Genomic DNA, 14,740 nt, shown 5'->3' on the forward strand with positions numbered 1-14,740 from the left:
GACTCAAAGTTGATTGTGTCGAGATGCGGTCGGATATGATTGGGCTTCTGGAGTTTGACATATCGAGATACGTTTCAGGGGTGGCCTATTTTAGTTCTTTGTTCCGAGGAGCATTGTATTTTTAGTATGTATATTAGCTATGAGAATATATCAATCCAATATGAGGTCATGTAAAGCTCTTATGTGTGAATCAGTTGGGCTTTAGGCCACAAAGGACGGTATTTTTGGATCCAAGGGTGAGAGCTTAGCTCCGATAATTGCATACGTTTGGTAGAATCCCTTTGTAAAAGGCGTTTTATAAAATCAGCAGCATCTCCATCTACAAAACTTGGTATCGAAAGATCAACTTTCACGATCCGTTTGTAGGTGGCGCTCTTCTCCTGTTCCTCAAAGGGAGGCCGTCCCACGAGGAACTCATAGCACAAAATACCCAACAGCCATAGATCTACACTATAGTCATGGTCCTGTGACTGTACCATTTCGGGCGGTAGGTAGTCGAGAGTGCCACAGACTGTTTGGCGCCGATTAGTTGTCTCCGACTCAGACTTGACAGACCAACCAAAGTCGCTGAGTTTGACGGTCCTTGAAGATGAGAGAAGGATGTTTTCTGGCTTTATATCGCGATGAATGATGTTCTTTGAGTGCAAGTATTGCAATGCGCACGAGACCTGGTAGATGTAATTTGAAGCAGTGACATTATCGAACCTGCGATATGTCTTAAGGAGCTGGTACAATTCACCATGAACAGCATATTCTAGGATCAAATATACATTTTTAGAGTCGAAGAAAAAGCCGTAAAGCCTACTTATGTTTGGATGTACTAGGCCCTTTTGGATCTCGATCTCACGCCGGAAGTTCTCTTTGAGCTTCAAGGCAACCAAATCTTTCTTTGCCATTACTTTGATTGCACAAATAAAGCCGGACTTTTTATGTTTAGCGCAGTATACTTTTCCAAGCTTGCCTTTGCCTAGCACTTTACCTATTTCGAAGTCAGAAAGTGATGTCCGATTCATCGGTATATCTATCTTGGAAGGGGCGGGTTTTTTGCCAAAATTCAGTTTGCTTCGTATGTTTTTGCCCGAAGTGTTCACCGATAGGCGCCCTAGAGGATGCTTGTCGGGCAGAGGCATGTTTTGTCGGTATTCTAGTAATTGTTTACAAGTAAATACTAGTCCTGTATCAAGAGTCCTACAGTAAAGGGATACAGAGGAAGAATCTCGATAGATCAGAGACAAAAAAAATGATGATCAAATCCATGAAATGATTCAATTTCTGCATTAAATCTTGTTATTTGTATCTGCCGATGTCTGTGTGGTTCGTATCCGATCTCTCATTCAATACAATGGCGGTCAAGAGCATTAATTTTGACCAGCTTTGGAAACGACGATATTCTCGAATTTGTTTGATTATTCAATTGAAATCTTTTTCTCAAAAGATTATTCAATCCTAGAAACGGCGAGCTCAGTAGTGCCCTGACAGTCATAGAACAGAATATTGCACGAAATTGAAGTTTAAATCTAAGTCTACAAGGGCAGCTTGTTAGCATTTTGAAATACAACAGTTTCATCAAATCACGATTGTTAAGGTTTACAGCCGTTCCATGTCTCACATGTTCTGGCATATGGCTCTTTCTTGGCCCGTTGCTCCCCTGCGTCAACAGTTCTCCAAATAATCGCAAAACGCAATGACATTCTAAAACAATAAAAATCAGGATTCTTCCTAAAAATAGTGGTGCAGCGCCGAACCCCTGCGTGGGCAGTTTTCCTGCCATAATCTATTTTTGGCCCGTAGAGACCAACATTCCGCGTAAGCTATCTGGTTGCGGACCACGCGAAGAACATTCGGTACTCTGGAAGCGAAGCAGCATAAACCATTCCCTCGGGAAACAAATCGTTGAGAAAAGATGTTGGCAAATCAGAAACGCAGCCTCCCTCAAATTTTTTCAAAATTGCCGTTTCAAAAAATTCCCTTTCCCTAAGATCATCTCACATTCCACAGCCGCATTCGCAGCCTTGTCTCAACGCCTGCGTTCGGTTTGGTGCCTGAAAAACGGTTCTCTACGCAGAAATTTAGTGTCCTTGGCAGACCTGCTATGCAATGGACAACGGAACAGACAGGCATGAAAAACCACGCCTAGAACAGTGAACAGAATGCCGAATAAAAAATCTATAATCGGCACTTTTCCTGGAGAAATCTCAGATCATTTATAAATCCCCGATTTGTCTCTTTTTCGCACCCACCGCACTAACACCTCGCTTCCTCGCTACAAGCCTCACCCAGGCCTGTACCCCATCTCTCCCTCAATCTAGACTCTCTTTTCAACTTAGACGTGTTATTTTTACCCAGACCGCCATCCTCCATCCTCTCAGTTCCCGCCGAAGACAACACCATGACGCAGTCGGCCAATAGAAATTCCATCATTGGCTGGGTAAAAAACCTCAAGCGAAATGCGCTACTGAACGACTCCGTCAACGAGATAGACCCCAATGAAGACAGCAATACCTTGGGGCTGCGGTCTCCTCCCCTTCCGTCTTTTATGACGACGTATAGCTCGCAGCCGATTGCCTTTCCAACCCTGTCGCCGCGAGATAATTCTTCGTGGTTGCCTCAGGGCGGTACCCCTGACTTGCTCCGGCCGCATCTCAGTCATAAGTCTCGCTCGGCTAACAACATAAACAGAGAGAGGTCGACTTCGAACCCCAGCGGTTCGCCATTCCCTGAGAACAGTCACAACGAGATCCGCCAGCATCGGGATTCGTTCTTGCAGAGCAATCTGTTGATCGACAAGAATTCGCAGTACTTCGGTGTGCCTTTGTCTGAGGCGGTGGAACAGGCTGCAGCCAAGATTTCTATCCTTGGTTCTGCGTCGTCGTCCTCGGACTCAGACTCTGTCTTGCATTATGGCCGGATTCCAATCGTCGTGGCGAAGTGTGGGGTATACCTAAAGAACAGCGGTTTGAACGTAGAGGGTATCTTTAGAGTCGCGGGTTCTTCCAAAAGAATCAAGGATCTTCAGATAATTTTCAATACGCCGCCTTCTTTCGGCAAAAAGCTCAACTGGGACGGCTTCACTGTACATGATGCGGCCTCTGTATTGCGTAGATACCTTAACGCTCTCCCTGAACCTCTTATTGTTCTCGATCTTTACGAAGACTTCAGAGATGTTTTGTGCACCAAACCTCGCATAATGAAGTATTTGAAGTTCAAGGCAGAAAACCCGAAAGAGAGCCGACATGATATACCCGGCTCGAAAGCTGGCACCCCTATAGAGACCAGCCAATCAGAAAAGACACAAAATCTCACGAGTCCCCATATTATAAGCGAGCCTACCGAAGGGCTGTCAGAACCTAAGCCTTCATCGTCTACGAGACAGCAAGTGCAATCGCCCAAGGTTCAGACGGACGGTGAAAAGCTGAAGAGTTATAGGAAACTCACAAGAGACATGTACGCCGCAATTGGGGAGTACAAGATTCTTCTAGACCAGCTCCCGGATCTTTCGAAGCAGCTACTATTTTATATCTTGGACCTATTGGCAATGGTACAAAATTACTCCCTTGAGAACCTCATGAGTGCACGCAACTTGGCTGCAATCTTTCAGCCCTCGATTCTTCTGCATCCAGATCATGATATGGATCCAAATGAGTATGCGTTGTCACAGTCTGTCGTTGAGTTTCTCATCCAATATGCCTACAAAATTCTTCCCAGTTCAGACCCTTCATCGACATCGATGAAGCCTACAGTATTACCAAGTTCTTCTACTATGCAAGCAGACAATCTAGAAACCTCGTCCATCGCAGCCAAGCGCCATCACAGTAAGTCTTTCTCGACTAACGCGAAAGACTTTGACATGATTGGCTACAAAAGTGCCTCTCAGGGTCTTGAAATACCCGATCACTCGTTTGCCGAGGGCACTAGCGATGAGGACTTGCCTCTTAGCAGACACATTCCAGAACCAACAACAGACGAAAGTCATCAGGATCCATGATCATGGCAGTGACAGGTTAACACCCTCGCGAAACACAATTTCTTTCTCTCAACCCGGTTTCTTATTACCATTTATCTTTTAGTTCTAGCCTGTGATATTTTTTTTTCATTGTATATCTATTCCTTTTTTATTTGTATGATTTTATAGTTCCTTCGTTTTTTTGTAGTAGGGTACTTGTTCACGTGACACTCGAGATACAAGTTCAGACACTTTTCAACCAACAACAATCACCACCTTTGGCAGCATGTCAGACTCAGAAGCATCGAGAGCTAGTCAAAGTGATGATGAGGTCAACGATCTATTCGGAGAAGATGAGGATGTTGAGTTGAACGAGTCCAGCGGAAACACTGGTGCCAATAACGAAAATGACGGAGGTAATGCATTGAATGACGATAATGACGACGAGGAGGAAGAGGAGGAAGACACGAAACTGCTTCAAGCTGTTGATATCACCATCCCACGTCACGCGGCGTCTCACAAACCCGACGACGAAACATACATGCTCAAGCTACCTGTATTTCTCAATGTGGACGCTCATCCATTCGATCCAAATGATTTCAAGGAGAAGCTTGAAAAGACCGCAGCAGAAAGAGAGAAGAGCAACTTAAATGCCAAAGAAATGAAAAATGATACGATAGCTGAAAAGTTGTTGAATGAGAACACCATTCGTTGGAGGTACTCCAACAGCGGAAATGATGAGATCATCAAACAGTCCAACGCGCACTTTGTGCAGTGGAGCGATGGCCTGACATCCTTGAAAATTGGCCAAGAGCTTTTCGATTTCAGACCACTTCCTATCACGGACCAATTTCTTGCACGCAGTTATGTGGAACATGAGATCCTTCAGAACGACTCTGCTTTCACAAAGACTGCCAGTCTTTTACCAACTTCCACATCCACAGATACTCACAGAAAATTGACCCAGGCGGTTAAGAACATACAAAAGAAGGAGAAGATTCTCAGTGCGTTAACACACGATGACCCAATGTTGAAGCAGCGGAAGGCTGACGAAGATGAAAGAAAGACCCTCAAGATGAAAAGACAACTTGAGCAAAGAAGAAGACTACAGGAGGAGCGTCTCGGCAAGTCCGATACCCCGTCTATTCGTGGCGATAGTTACTCCAGCTACAACAGACCTGAGAGATCTTATGCTTATGATGACTACGATGAGGACGACGGATTTGTCGCCAACGATGATGAGGAGCAAGAGGAAGAACTTTCGGATGATGAGTTGGAGGCTGCTGAGGAAGAGTTTGAGAAGGGAGCCGAGAGACTCAAGAACTTAAAACAGCAGGGCGACTCCAAGTACAGAGCCTCTCCCGCCGCTGATGATAGCGAGGACAGAAGAAAACGGAGAAGAATCATTGATTCCGACGAAGAGGACGAGTAATGTAGTTGTGGCTCATAAAGATCAAGTGTATTATTACATAGAATTGAAAAATATCGACATTCGAAGCATTAGAGTAGTCCACAAGTTCACTCACATAAGGGCAAATAAAATGGGTATCAGTAATTCCTTGCCAGGAAATTTCTAATTATCAGAATAGGAATTGCTTTCTTCAATTTGTTCATTTTGCGGTCTCGCATGCTTGCAAAGCAAGTATCCTCTTGCTCAACCTAGTTACTCCACCTTTCGCATCCAACCGTAACACCAACAAGATGTATCTCACAAATGCCATGCTAAGAACGCTACCTTTGCGAGCCTCTCGGTCTCGTCTTTTTACACAATCGGCTTCTCGGCTACTATTCAAGCCTCAGAATAGAGACAGATCTAAGATACCACTGACTCTGATAAACCCAACAGAACCAATCAATCAAGAAATTCAGGTTCTGAATCTAGACAACACAAAAGATGTGGTGGCTGGAAAAGCTGGCAAAGATACCGAGAAGAAGGATCCAACTTATGATGCAAAGTATGACAATCATAAGATTCTCAAGCGGATTCCCAAGTTTCTTAGACCCTACACCACGCAGTTCATATATGCACCAGTCTCTCATGTCACAGCATTTGTGATTTTACACGAACTTACTGCGATTGTTCCATTGGTTGGAATTTGGTATGCGTTACATGAATACCATGACGTTTTGATGGCGACCACACTCGACTTGCCAACCTGGGCCCTCGAAAAGGGAACACAAGTGATGGACAAAGTGCTCAAGGATTGGGATTTCGGTAGTTACTCATTGCATGATAAGATGAAGTTTATTTCGGAGGGCGCATATGCGTATGTCATTGTGAAGGCCTTGTTCCCAGTGAGATTGGCAGTGTCCATATTAGGAATGCCGTTCTTTGCCAAATGGTTTGTTTTGCCATTCACTAGATTATTCTCGCGGGCTAAGAAGAACCCAAACCCCGAGGTGCCGCAGTCCCCCCTGGAGAAGCACTCCGCAAAGAAGGTCGAGCAACCTAGACTATAGATGATGATATATAATTCAGCAAATAGACGATGCTATGGTACCGATTCAAAACTCATAGTCCTACATAATCGTTACATTTGTTGTGAAACTGAAGTTTCATTCAATAATCTAATTTCATGTCTGTCGTGAATTCAAGTACTCATTCCAACGTCACCTCTAACTCCTCTGGAGTCATAGGAACAAAGTCTTCCAAAGATGTGCCTCTAGTAATTTTTAGTTTGTTACGGGCAAATTCGGGGATCATTGCACTATTCAACGAAGGTTCCATGGACAACTCCCTGTCATCGAAATCAAACAATTCTGGCAACTCACGTACATCGGGTTGGCTAGAGTACAATTGGTAGCTAGCATTGGACTGGTGAGGGTAATGAGAATTGCCTCCGTAGAATTGTTGGCTGAACAATTTTCTGTAGTTGGGTAACTTAGTGCTTTCGGTTCTCAATTCATCAAAGTATGGGTCGGCTAAAGCCTCAATACACGAGATTCTTTCTATAGGAGAGTACTCCAAGACTCGGGTCAAAAAATTGATGCAATCGTGAGACATCTTTTTGAAAATCTTCGACAATGGAATAGGCTTGATCTGTGGGAACTTGTACTCAGTGTAGTTTGGGTTCATGCATTTAATTTGTTCTCTCGTTGGGGTTCCCAAAATCTTGATGATCTCAACCAACTGGTCGACTCCTGATTCTCCTGGGAAAAGTGGTTGGCCAACGATCAACTCGGCCATGACACATCCAGCGGACCAAACATCAATTTTTGTTGTGTAGTTTGTCGCACCAAAGATCAATTCAGGTGCTCTGTAGTATCTGGAACAAATGTAAGAGACATTTGGCTCGGCGGGGTTCAAAATCTTTGCAGACCCAAAGTCACACAATTTCAAAACGCCAGTTTCGGCATTTATCAACAAATTCTGAGGCTTAATGTCTCTATGGCAAATCCCTTGCGAGTGTATGTAATTGAGGGCACGGAACATCTGGTAGGTGTAGAGCTTAACTTCCAAAGCCGGCATCGACAATCTTTTGGAAACGTAGTAATGGGAAGCTTTGTACAAGGTCTCAGGAACAAATTCGAGAATCAAGTTCAAGTAGAGCTCATTCTTGTCATTATTCGTGTAGAAGTAGTACTTCAAGTCTACGATGTTTCTGTGATGCACCAACTTCATGATCTGGAGTTCTCTGTTCTTGAACCTCTTGTCCTGGAGAACTCGCTTGATAGCGGCAAGCTCGTTGCTGGGCAATAATTGCGTTTGGAAAACTACACCGAACGAGCCATGGCCCACCATTTGCAGCTGGGTGTACTGGATAGATTCAAGTTGGCCGTTGTGGCCGTTGCTAACAGATTCCGTTATGACTTCTATTTGAGACATGTTAGTATGAGTTCAATTCGAAACAGTTTGGGCAGGATCAAGGTCGACTTCAGGTTGGAAGTCGAGTTTGGGGTAAAGGTGGGGTGAGAACAAAACAGGAGCAGCTTTGGGATCAAAGATTGCGCTGGTCAAACTGTATTCAGAGACAATGCTATGTCGATGATTTCTTCTGTTCAAACTGTGTTTTGAACAATGCTAATAGACTATTATGGGGTCAGCCTGAACTAGCCACGGAGTGGAAAGAGTGACAGGGCGAGAAGAAGGCTGGCGATGCAGAGAAGAATGGAGGCGAAGGATGACTTTTGCACAGCGAGATGTACTTTTGTTGACTGAAACACAAGAAGGTAGTCGAAGAAAATGAAGTCAAGAGGTGCCTGAGTCCAACTTCTGGTAACTGTGTGGAGAAAGACAACGAAACAACAATTCAAGGTCACGCTGACAAAAGTGTGCCAGCCACGACCTCTCCACTGGTTGTGCAGTCATGAGGCGTACAAACAGAGGATCAACCCTGATTTGTGCAGGCGTGAGTCTGGAGAAGCAATAATAAAAGGGCTTATGTGGTGACACACGGGGGCTTGCAAACCGAAATTGGCTCTCACAAATTAGAAAAAAAGATCTCCAAACTTGCGGATACAAGCGCCTCAGATTCTCTGTGCTTCCAGAAATTGCTACCGTTCGGGTCGGCTCGCAACCTGCTCCGTACGTGAGTAGTTGCCATTCGCAATATGCTCTTATACGTCAGGGCCATGCAATTTATTATGCATTTGTGCATAATCCCTGACTGTGCCAAACTGTTACGCTGCTCATGCTTCTGTCTGTATCTGAAATAAGAAATTTTTCCGATAGCCATGCGGGCTGTGCAAAGTGAGTGTCTTTTACAGTTGACAGTGCGTTAGCCATCAATACCAAGCGACCGACCACATTAATGGATACTAAGTTCTAAGAAAAGAAAACCAATATGGTCGTTGGCGGAGGAAATTGAAGGCTAGTATCTCTTCTCTCTTTGAAGACCTCTTTTTGTCTCAATCTAATAGGCTCGATTGTCCCCTTTCCCTAATCACTGCATAGTCAAAAATATTTGGTCCCCTGTATTGGAAACCGATCCAAACCCTGTAAGAAAAAAAAAATACGTACGAATATCATCACTGGGTCTTCTGTTTTCTGTAAGTTTCATCATTGCGTGTTCAGCTGCTCTTGAGTTGGTCAAGTTCGTTTTGGTTTGGTCAAATGACATGGACCGCTTGGCAGGAATATCAAGGGGAACAGGCTTCTTGATAAATAATCCTTTTAGTCTCTCAGATATTGATGTGCGGCGGTTGAGGTTGCGATCGCTTCTTGGATCAACCCGATCGTGTTTTATTTCGTTGCTATTATTTGCAACTAGGGTGATCTGACCCGAGCCAAAAGGGTTATTAAATGAGGGAGCTTTACCTGCCGGTGCCACTGGGTTGGCGGGTTCTTTTTCATGAATGATTTTCGATTGATCCGAATCTTCTGTGTCATCTGCAACACATTCTACATGCTCGACAAACGGTATTTCAATGTTCTTGGCTGGGTTGACCACCCTTCCACTCTTTCGTTCCTCGCGATGCTGCGCGCGGAGTTGGTGTTTCTCTTTTTTGTGTTCATGTCTCAAATCGCGTTTCTCTTGTATATGTTCTGTTCTCAAACGATGTTGTTCCTCGCGGCGGCTTTTGCGTGCTTGCGTTTTCTTTGCCTTCTCCGGCTTTTTCGTATGGACAGCTGCCTTCGAATAAATAGGCTTGTCGCAAATCATGGCCTTGAGCCGCGGAGTCAGACAGTCTTTGTTGTGAATAAATGCCGGGTAGTATTTGTGAATCTGGAATTTTTCTTCCAACTCCGCGTAGTCTAGATTGCGGATGAGCTCCTGTTCATCCATTTCTCTGGCTGTACTGCTGGGAGCATAACTGTTGATACGAAATGTTTTTCCTATTATAGATGTCATGGTGAAACAATAGCTGCTAAAAAAACACGGAAAGAATGTGCGGTTGAACTATATTGGTGGGTATTTACTTGAAATGGCTACTGTGCTGAGGGCCTGCAGACACGCAAAACTGGGGAAACATGATACAGAACGGTGGGGTAACTCAGTTACCTCACCAACTAGTCAACGGTATCGGCAAATTGGTACACACGCCGGTATCTATGGTAATAAAATTGATGGAAAAGTAATTGGAGTAGGAGAGCAAAAAGAAAGGATTATTTCGATTTCGATTGTTTTTTAATGCAAGTATATTTCAGCTGTTCGTGGTTTTCTACACCTTACCTACATCTACGCACTGTATTCGGAACGGCTGCGAAAAAATGAGAATCCCGATAACATAGTCAGAAGCGGCAAAACGAGGCTGCGTAAAATTTTTATAAAATGAAATACCTATCTTTACTATTCTATCAAATCGATTTATATCCTATTTACTTATTTTGGTGGCCCAATTAGCTTTCTGCCATCATATTTTGTCAAGCCTTCAAACAATGCTTGAATATCATGATCATCACATCGAGGAATCAAGGCGCCCGTCAATTTCCGCGGCTGAGCCCGATATTGGAATTTCACGAAATGATACTCTTCTCGGCCCAATTTTTCCCAATACAATTCACTGCTTGAATCAACGATATCTGGAGTACCAAATGCATTGAAGATCCCCAGTATGAGAACAAAATCATTAATCTCAGGACTTTTATCTGGGTCATCGGGGTCAGCTTTGACAAAATTAGCCGGGTTCCCGTCCCTAGAGTACAACACAGAAAGCAAAATACCCAATGACCAGTAATCAATGGAGAAATCATAATCCGTCACTCCAAAGCATAATTCAGGTGCCTTATAATATCCCGTACAGACATCAGTGTACTTTTTATCAGAAGGCTCATCGGAAGGCGGATTTCTTGTGTCATAGGAGATCCCAAAATCACCAATGACCGGTGACCCTAAACTATCCAAATTCTTGAAGAAAATATTCGCCGGCTTTATATCGCGGTGGATTATCCCGCTCTTGTGAACGAACTCTAGCGCCCGCACTAGAGACCACACCATAGGACCAATCTCATCTGTAGGCAAACCATTCGTTTTGACTACGTGATACTTTGTGGGATCTTCCAAATTGAACTTCATTCTTTGTGTTGAAAAATGCGCAAGAACAGAATTTAAATCCAACTCATAATAATCCATCACCATGTAGTGGTCCTCTCCACAAGCAAAGCTATCTATAAATCGAGCAATGTTAGGATGACTTAGCCTTTGCATAAACGCAACCTCGCGTCGAAAATTATGCGGTTTATGGAGAAAATCTAAGTCCACCACTTTAAGTGCCACGGTCTCTTGGCTGGTGGTTTTGCACTTGTATATATCGCAGAAAGGACCAGAATAGATGCTCTTCCTGTCAGTGTACGCCTGAAGCGGTCGCAGATCGCCCATTTTTGAAGTACACAATCAGCGGATATGCAATTGAGCCCAAGATACTATTCAAGCTGTGGCACCAACAAACTCTAGTTGACTACTTGTGGTTTCACCTTGTGATCTATACTGTACACTCCAAAATTTGGCTGCAACTCATTATGGTATCGAAGTAGTGACGATACACAAGCTGAGAATTAGGTTTGTTAGCCTTACAAATGTACAATACGAAGATAGATTTGAATAAAATGCAATTTGAAGATGTTATAGTTTCTCGCCAAGATTGACTACCGTGCTCTCTTTCTGCCTGCTGCCTCGTCATTATGCCTCTTGCCAGTGTTGAAATTATTGTTATGAGATGTGATATCAATGTCATCTGTATAGATACGACGTCTGGGATATTTCACGTTTAATCCTTCAAAAGCATTCTCGCGTACCTTGGAGTTTTCTAGGAAAAACGGATGTACAAGAGCTTCATCTGCAGAAATACGGAGCGATGGATCATATTGAAATAAGTCTCGCAACAAGCCAAGGCAATTCTTGTTTTTGCCCCCAATTACATTGTACCATTTCGAGAGATTAGGCGAGTAGGTTGTAGGGTTCCCATGAACAAACAACTGGTGGAATATGAAAAAGTCCGGGTATTTCTGGATATTGGGCCACATTTCTGTCGTTGGTGTCCCCAATATCTCAAATATCTTCTGAAGTTGACTTTTTTGGAAAGGTATCGTTTTCTTGTTGTTGAGGTCAATCTTTGCCTCTTCTCCCTTAAAGATGGGTCGCAAAGATAGAAGCTCAGCAAGAATGCAGCCCACTGCCCAAAGATCGATAGCAGGGGTGTAGTAGCGAGCACCTAATAGAAGCTCAGGAGCACGGTACCAAATGGTAACGACGACTTTATCACCAGTATAAAGACTCTGTAGTGGATTATTGAACTTTCTGGCAAGTCCAAGATCTCCGATTTTCACTACTCCATCGCTTGACACCATGATGTTAGCAGGCTTTAAATCTCGATGGACGATCCAGTTCTTGTGCAAGAATGTGACTCCATTGAGGACCTGCCATATCAATGACTTCACAGTATGTTCAGGAATTGGCTTGATCTCGGGATGCGAGTGAGAATGAATGATTTGAAGAAGATCATGCTCGAAGAATTCAAAGATCATGTAGATTGACTTGTTCTCTAGTATAATCTCCATAAGCTTGGTAATGTTCTTGTGGTTGAGCTCTCGACAAAGAGACATCTCACGAATAGCAGATTGCGAGATACCCGTGTAGTGCACTATTTCGTTTCCGTTTATGTCATGTCCGTTTTGTCCGGCTGCTCCCGCGGCTTTAGCAGACAGATGGTTGTCGCTTTTGAACTTCTTGATGGCAAAGAATTGAACATCTTCGTCCCCAGTATTGACATCAAACTTAGGGGGCATTCTGAGTGGATCTACTGCCTCAACATGATCGGATTCATCACCCTCATTTCCCAACACAGTCTTGTACCGTGCTTTATACACTTTACCATAAGTTCCAGCAGCAATGTATCCCAAAATCAGATACTTCAGTAGCACCTGCTGTCTGCTAACGTCCTTACGATGCCTATAGGGACCGATGGTTAGTAGAGAGGACGCCATTCTGGAGCAGGTTGGAAGTTTTGTGGAGAGAGCTGGTGAAATTTACGAGCAACGATTGATGTTAGAGTAGATTGTTCTTCGAATTGAATTGAGCTCGAAAATTGTCGATTTGGTATAGAAATTAAAATGGTTTTCGAGGGATATATCTGTGCTATATTAGTGTAATCCTGTAATTTGTTTCGAGTGGATGTGGAAACCGTTGATGCATGGAGTGTGCAGAGAACTTACACACATGAACCTGGTACCATAAAAAAGATCAAGCCCAATTGTCGTATAGTATTGTGAAACCCTGAAAAGCTATCTTCAATTTGATCAAATTTACATTTGGATTTGCTGGATATTCCAATTGACATATGTGTTTATCTATTTGTTTGTATAAAAGGCGAAATGAATCACAATAAAAAAGTAAATGAAAAGAAAACCTTAGAGTCCAGTGCCCACAAGTGCTGCGTCTGATTACTTCGAAGTGATGTACACTCTGTCGTCAGACTTGCCCTCAAGCTCTCCACGAATGGCCTCCATCTGGCATGTTTGATCCTTCCAGATCTTTGCGTCTTGGTTCTTGTTAGTTTTGGCGAAGAAAGAGTCGTCAGGGCGTCTGTAAGATCCACCCAATCTGTCCCACAAAGTAGTGAATTGTCCGTAGTTGTAGTTGAAATACAAATGGTGAACAGTGTGACAAGCAGTTCCGTTCACAACAGGATCGTTGGACCAGTAGCTGCCGTCGTGAATCATGACAGTCCAGAAGTTGACAAAGACAAACAATACCAAGTAAGAGACCTTGTTCAAAGGCAAGATCAATGGATACAAGTGATATGGCAAAGACTGGAACCAGCCGTCAACAGGGTGGAATGCATGAGAGGCAAATGGAGTACAGACAATCCATTTGTGGTGAGGCTTGTGCAAAGCCTTGTAAACAGCCGGCCAGTGCAAGAATCTGTGGATGAAGTAGATACCACAGTCAGTGAAGAAAATGAACATTGGGAATTGTATAGCAATATGTTTCCAACCACCGGTGGACTCGTTCACGTCAAAGTACAATTTAGAGAACCCGTGCAACTCCATGAGGAAAAATGGTGTGGTAAGCATCACCATCCATGGGATAGCACTCACGGCACGCCAAACTTCGAGTCTCATCTGGTTCTTCAAATATCTAGGATGGTTGAAGATCTTCTTGTCGAAAACAGTGACATAAGCGAGGGAAGCGGCGGCAAAGTAGAGAATCCATCCGAAGATGGTGGTGATGATCATGAGCGAAATGAACTCACGCAAAACGTTCGATCTTCCTAGGAGCGACTGTGTGGCATATTCAGTGACAGGCAAGAACTTTGTAGGAACCTGGCCGTAAATCTCATCTGTTCTTTGGAATTTGCCTGCAATGTTTGACAAGAGTTGCAAAGGAGCTGGCAAAGCAGAGCTTGCAACAGTTGTAGCATTGGCGAGAAGCTCATTCTGCAACTTATCGTTGACCCAGTTGGCCACTAAACCATTTTTGGGGAGATATTCAGCGTAGAGCTTGTCAAAGACGAAGTGGTCGGTGATTTCGAGAACAAGATCCATGTTGGCTGCAAAAAAACCTCACAAACTCTTAGTGTTCGATATATAAATAGGGAATGGAAGGTGAAAAGTTGGAAACGCGATGAAAGCCTATATTCCAGGGTTCACACCGATTGAATAATTTAAACAGTCAAGAAGACACGAAGAAAAGGTGGCGATGAGAGTGTTTGTATAGTTATGGGAAGGCATATATATAAACCCCGGTGCGACTCGTATAGGACCACGGTAAACGAGATACAGTATGGTGGGCCGATTCGGAAAGGACGGTTGCGCCAGAATTCGCTTGAATAATGCACATTTTTGGGACCACTTTTTTTTAAAAAATGCTACGGTATATGGGCGAATTTCCCATGCGGCCGTTATGTAAATACTTCATC

General features: G+C 43.7%; 8 protein-coding genes across 8 annotated transcripts; 3 read left to right on the plus strand and 5 right to left on the minus strand.

Annotated features, from left to right (window-relative positions):
* Window positions 1–179: 179 nt before the first annotated feature.
* PUMCH_004418 (uncharacterized protein) lies at window positions 180–1,130 on the minus strand (the record flags this gene model as incomplete). The annotated part of the gene is made up of 1 exon (XM_063023355.1): window positions 180–1,130. One exon carries the CDS (start codon window positions 1,128–1,130, stop codon window positions 180–182), a length of 951 nt encoding a protein of 316 aa, XP_062879425.1.
* Window positions 1,131–2,389: 1,259 nt separating this feature from the next.
* PUMCH_004419 (uncharacterized protein) lies at window positions 2,390–3,985 on the plus strand (the record flags this gene model as incomplete). Its single annotated transcript, XM_063023356.1, has 1 exon — window positions 2,390–3,985. One exon carries the CDS (start codon window positions 2,390–2,392, stop codon window positions 3,983–3,985), a length of 1,596 nt encoding a protein of 531 aa, XP_062879426.1.
* Window positions 3,986–4,229: 244 nt separating this feature from the next.
* PUMCH_004420 (uncharacterized protein) lies at window positions 4,230–5,375 on the plus strand (the record flags this gene model as incomplete). The annotated part of the gene is made up of 1 exon (XM_063023357.1): window positions 4,230–5,375. The coding sequence occupies one exon, from the start codon at window positions 4,230–4,232 to the stop codon at window positions 5,373–5,375; it is 1,146 nt and encodes a 381-aa protein (XP_062879427.1).
* Window positions 5,376–5,644: 269 nt separating this feature from the next.
* On the plus strand, window positions 5,645–6,403 carry PUMCH_004421 (uncharacterized protein; the record flags this gene model as incomplete). The annotated part of the gene is made up of 1 exon (XM_063023358.1): window positions 5,645–6,403. One exon carries the CDS (start codon window positions 5,645–5,647, stop codon window positions 6,401–6,403), a length of 759 nt encoding a protein of 252 aa, XP_062879428.1.
* A 139-nt stretch (window positions 6,404–6,542) lies between these two features.
* On the minus strand, window positions 6,543–7,769 carry PUMCH_004422 (uncharacterized protein; the record flags this gene model as incomplete). The annotated part of the gene is made up of 1 exon (XM_063023359.1): window positions 6,543–7,769. One exon carries the CDS (start codon window positions 7,767–7,769, stop codon window positions 6,543–6,545), a length of 1,227 nt encoding a protein of 408 aa, XP_062879429.1.
* Window positions 7,770–10,206: 2,437 nt separating this feature from the next.
* Window positions 10,207–11,202, minus strand: PUMCH_004423 (uncharacterized protein; the record flags this gene model as incomplete). The annotated part of the gene is made up of 1 exon (XM_063023360.1): window positions 10,207–11,202. One exon carries the CDS (start codon window positions 11,200–11,202, stop codon window positions 10,207–10,209), a length of 996 nt encoding a protein of 331 aa, XP_062879430.1.
* Window positions 11,203–11,468: 266 nt separating this feature from the next.
* PUMCH_004424 (uncharacterized protein) lies at window positions 11,469–12,806 on the minus strand (the record flags this gene model as incomplete). The annotated part of the gene is made up of 1 exon (XM_063023361.1): window positions 11,469–12,806. The coding sequence occupies one exon, from the start codon at window positions 12,804–12,806 to the stop codon at window positions 11,469–11,471; it is 1,338 nt and encodes a 445-aa protein (XP_062879431.1).
* A 456-nt stretch (window positions 12,807–13,262) lies between these two features.
* On the minus strand, window positions 13,263–14,366 carry PUMCH_004425 (uncharacterized protein; the record flags this gene model as incomplete). Its single annotated transcript, XM_063023362.1, has 1 exon — window positions 13,263–14,366. One exon carries the CDS (start codon window positions 14,364–14,366, stop codon window positions 13,263–13,265), a length of 1,104 nt encoding a protein of 367 aa, XP_062879432.1.
* Window positions 14,367–14,740: the final 374 nt, after the last annotated feature.

Source organism: Australozyma saopauloensis, chromosome 5 (genome assembly GCF_035610405.1).
Source record: "Australozyma saopauloensis chromosome 5, complete sequence".
In the NCBI taxonomy this organism is placed as follows: Eukaryota; Fungi; Ascomycota; class Pichiomycetes; order Serinales; family Metschnikowiaceae; genus Australozyma; species Australozyma saopauloensis.